At 60.2% G+C, this 3,519-nt stretch overlaps 1 protein-coding gene across 1 annotated transcript in view; it reads left to right on the top strand.

Moving 5' to 3' along the window:
• Nucleotides 1-3,519, top strand: part of DLK1 (delta-like 1 homolog (Drosophila)) — a 6,325-nt gene that overhangs the window by 267 nt on the left and 2,539 nt on the right. Inside the window, exons 2-3 of the mRNA XM_014549110.1 lie at nt 223-353; nt 3,080-3,221. Coding sequence (XP_014404596.1) covers nt 263-353; nt 3,080-3,221 — 233 coding nt within the window. The 5' untranslated portion in view covers nt 223-262. The remainder of the gene's footprint in view (nt 1-222; nt 354-3,079; nt 3,222-3,519) is intronic.

Here is a 3,519-nt window from a genome sequence, read left to right as displayed (position 1 = left end):
AAACGCAGCACGCAGCACGCTCTGGCCTCCCAGGGCCCCTCTGTCTGCTCCTCAGACGGCCCGTCTGCTGAAGCTTTTCCATTCAGGTGACTGGTGTTTGCTTCCTGGGGCCCACTGGCCTGGCACTGTGCAAAGACCCCTAAGGCCCTGGTACACAGAAAGCAGCCCCGCTCCCATGTCACCCCTGCCCATCCTCAAATGTACTCTCCCCGCCCCCTGCAGGTGCCACCCTGGCTGGCAGGGACCCCAGTGTAACGAGTGCATGCCCTTTCCTGGCTGTGTTCACGGATTCTGCGACGAACCCTGGCAGTGCACTTGCAACGAAGGCTGGGACGGGCACTACTGCGACATAGGTGGGCACTCCCCCTGCCCTCCCCCGCCCTCACCCCTGTCCTCCCCCTCCCACCTTATTCTAATGCACCCGATGCTCTGTGTGGTAATGCCCTGTGAACACACTTCCCCATGGATGGTGGCAGGAGCCTCCTCACAGGTAGGGGACATGATTTTGCTCCGTCTGCACCCTGCACCCAGAGGATGCCCTGGGGTGGGGTGTCGGGGGGCTGCCTGTGGAGTAAACAATCCCAAAGTAAGCGCACACCACACAGAGCTGAGCGGGTGGGGACCGAAGGCCTGCCCCGGTCACTGAAGCTTGGGGAGTAGGAAGGACGGGGGTGTGTGTGACGCAGCAAGAAAACTCCAACAGGTCCGCCCTGGAGACTGTTATGAAGAGCTGCCCAAAGCAAGCAAACAAACAACAGGGGAGGGGCGGGGACCAGCGCTGAGGGGTGGGCAGCAGGGGCTGAGGCCGGGCCCCGGGGTCAGGGCTGGGGGCTGGGACAGAAGAACTAAGGTGGAGGGGGGCCTGGGCAAGGTTGAGAAGAGGTTAAAGGATGGATTGGTGTTATCTATTGATTTCATTAATTTATGCAATCTTTGTCCTCCATTACCCCGAGCAATGGAGAGTTGGCTGCGTTTTCAGGCCGCACATGTTCCTCTGAGCCCGTTCTCATTTGGCAAAACCTGCCTGGAGACCTGGGCAGACGGAAGTCCTCGAGAAAACTCCAGCAGCCCAGGCAGGGCCTCTGTCCCCGGGTGCCCAACGTTAGCAGAGGCTAATAGGGAAACTGAGGCTCAGAGAAGCCAAAGGGTTTGCTCAGGATTCATTCTCACCTGGGCTTTTTCTAATGCCCTCCCTTAAGGGAAACGGAAGAGCAGCTAGTTTTCAAAATCAAGCACCCCCCCCCACCCATGTCTTGGGTCCTTGAGGCTCCCCCCCACCCCCCCACTGCTATGGCGCAGTTTTATCAGCAGCTGACTCACGCGCAGGCCCGCAGCTCTGCTGCCCCTCCCACCGCGCCCTCGCAGGAGCTCTAACTGGGGACCAGAGGATCCCAGAGACATCACCATCTGGGGTCAGGCATTCAGCCTGGAGCCCACCCAGTTGGGTATCTTAGCCCGGGACTCCCCACGGGGTTTCCAGACCAAGGTCCCCTCCTCCCTGGGTTGACAGAGGCTCTCAGCTTAGGACGCTGGGTCCAGGGGAAGCGGCCTCCTGGGTAATGGAGGGCCCTCTCCCTTTTCCCCTGGTCTTTCAGGCTGTCACTGTCACGGTCAGTCAGTCGCAGGCAGCGCAGCTGCTGCCCCTGCCCCTGCGTAGGCCCGGCTCCCCTCCCCCACGGGCAGCCTGCTCCTTGGGCAAAGGTGGGCTCGGCCTCTGCTCAGGAGGCTTGACACTGAGGGGACAGGAGTAGGTAGGGTCGTCACTGCCCTTCAGCCTATATTTCAGGCTCCCAGGTGGCCGCAGAGCCCTGAGCAGAGGACGAGGAAGGAGCTGGCCGCGAGGCTCACGCGCTCAGGCTTTGCTGGCGCCCTCCCTCCCTAATGATAAATCCTCTTTATGTTGCCTCGCTCCCAGCTGGGCTCCCAGGAACGCCTGGTGGGCTCGGGATAGGCCATCAGCATGGCGTCCAGGCCTTTCTCTATTGATTGCTTGCCATCTCCCCTCCGCCAGGGAGCGGTCTTTGTAACAGAGGGGGAATCTGTCCATGTGTGGACCCCTCCCCACCATCTGCCTTAACTAACTCGCTGTGTCTCTGGCTTTCTATTTGGTAGAAAATCAAAGCTAAAAAAAGGTCCCTCGGAGACCCACCAGCGAGAGCCCCTCCTTTTATAAGTGGAGAAAGTGAGGCACGGAGTGGGGAGGGAGGGGTTGACCTCCGCAGCTGGCGGGAGGTGGGCACAGGACGGCCCCTCCCAGGCAGGCGGGGGTCTGGGGGCTGCACTGTCTGAGAGCCCCTGACCCGGGCCCCTTTGTTCGGCACGTCCTGGGCTCGCTGAGCCGGGATAATGAAGTGTGCGTGACGGGAGGTGTCGAAAGGCGGTGGGAACGTACCCGTGTTCATGGAAACGCACGCTGACGGGAGAGGGCTCGATAGTTCTCATCTTGCTGCCTTCAAAAGAGCCAGCCTTTTAATCTTGGGCCCCCTTAGTTCAGAACCTGCGCTCAGAGACCACCTGGAGGAGGAGGCAGGGCTGGGCTAAATCACATCTCCATTTCCCCCCTGCCCCTGGGGATGGGCCGGCACAAAGGGCCTCTGGTGTTTCTAACGGTTGGGCTGTACTAGTCCCCCAAGTGGCAGCCACCCCCTGAAAAAAAAGACCCCACGAAGAGCTGGGTGTGCAAAGCTGCCTGGAGGAGGCAGGCACGGGGAGCTCAGTGCACTTTTAGGGGAGGGAAGGTGTCTGTCGTGAAGGTGATGATGCTGGACTGAGGGGTGACTTGGTTCCCCAGAAAAGGGGAGAGGTGATCTGGGTGGAGTGGCAGGGAGCAGCTGTGACTTTCTGTCCCCGTGACCGAACACAAGGACCCTCCTTCAGCTCCCTAAGCTGTTCAGGAATATATTTTGGGGGGGTCCCTACACCTCTTCCTCAGGACCCCACTCAGTGACCGTTGGCAGTGGCCACAGGCAGAGACATGGGGCAGCCTAGCTGGGGTCCCTCTCTCCACCAATTGGAGGTGTGTCTTCCTGCCTCTGTCCCCCCTCCCCTCCCTGGTCTGATGTTCTCTCCCCTCCCCCAGACATGCGGGCTTGCACCTCGAACCCCTGCGCTAACAACGGCACGTGCACCACCATGCAGAAGGGCCACTACCAGTGCACCTGTGCCCCTGGCTTCTCGGGAGAGAACTGCCAGAAGAAGGACGGGCCCTGCGAGGTCAACGGGTAAATATTCCTCCCGTTACCTGGGCTCTGATGAATGCGGCCTCTGATTCCCCTCCTCGCCCCTAAAGCCCCTTTCAGCCTCAGCCAGTGAGACCTGGCGCCTGACAAAAGACCAGCGAGTCTGCAGCCCCGTGGGGGGCCGCCCTCCATCAGAGGAAGTGTCATTTCCATAATTTCTTCAAATGATCCCGAAGGCGATTTCATATTCCCCTGCCCTCCCTGGGTCCTGTGTGTGAATGACAGTAGATTGGGACGGGGCTGGGAGCTTGGAGCTGCATAATTTTCTACAGGCGACTGG

This window comes from Myotis brandtii, unplaced genomic scaffold (genome assembly GCF_000412655.1).
Source record: "Myotis brandtii unplaced genomic scaffold, ASM41265v1 scaffold535, whole genome shotgun sequence".
NCBI classification, from domain to species: domain Eukaryota; kingdom Metazoa; phylum Chordata; class Mammalia; order Chiroptera; family Vespertilionidae; genus Myotis; species Myotis brandtii.
This window is presented reverse-complemented; position numbering and strand designations above follow the sequence as displayed.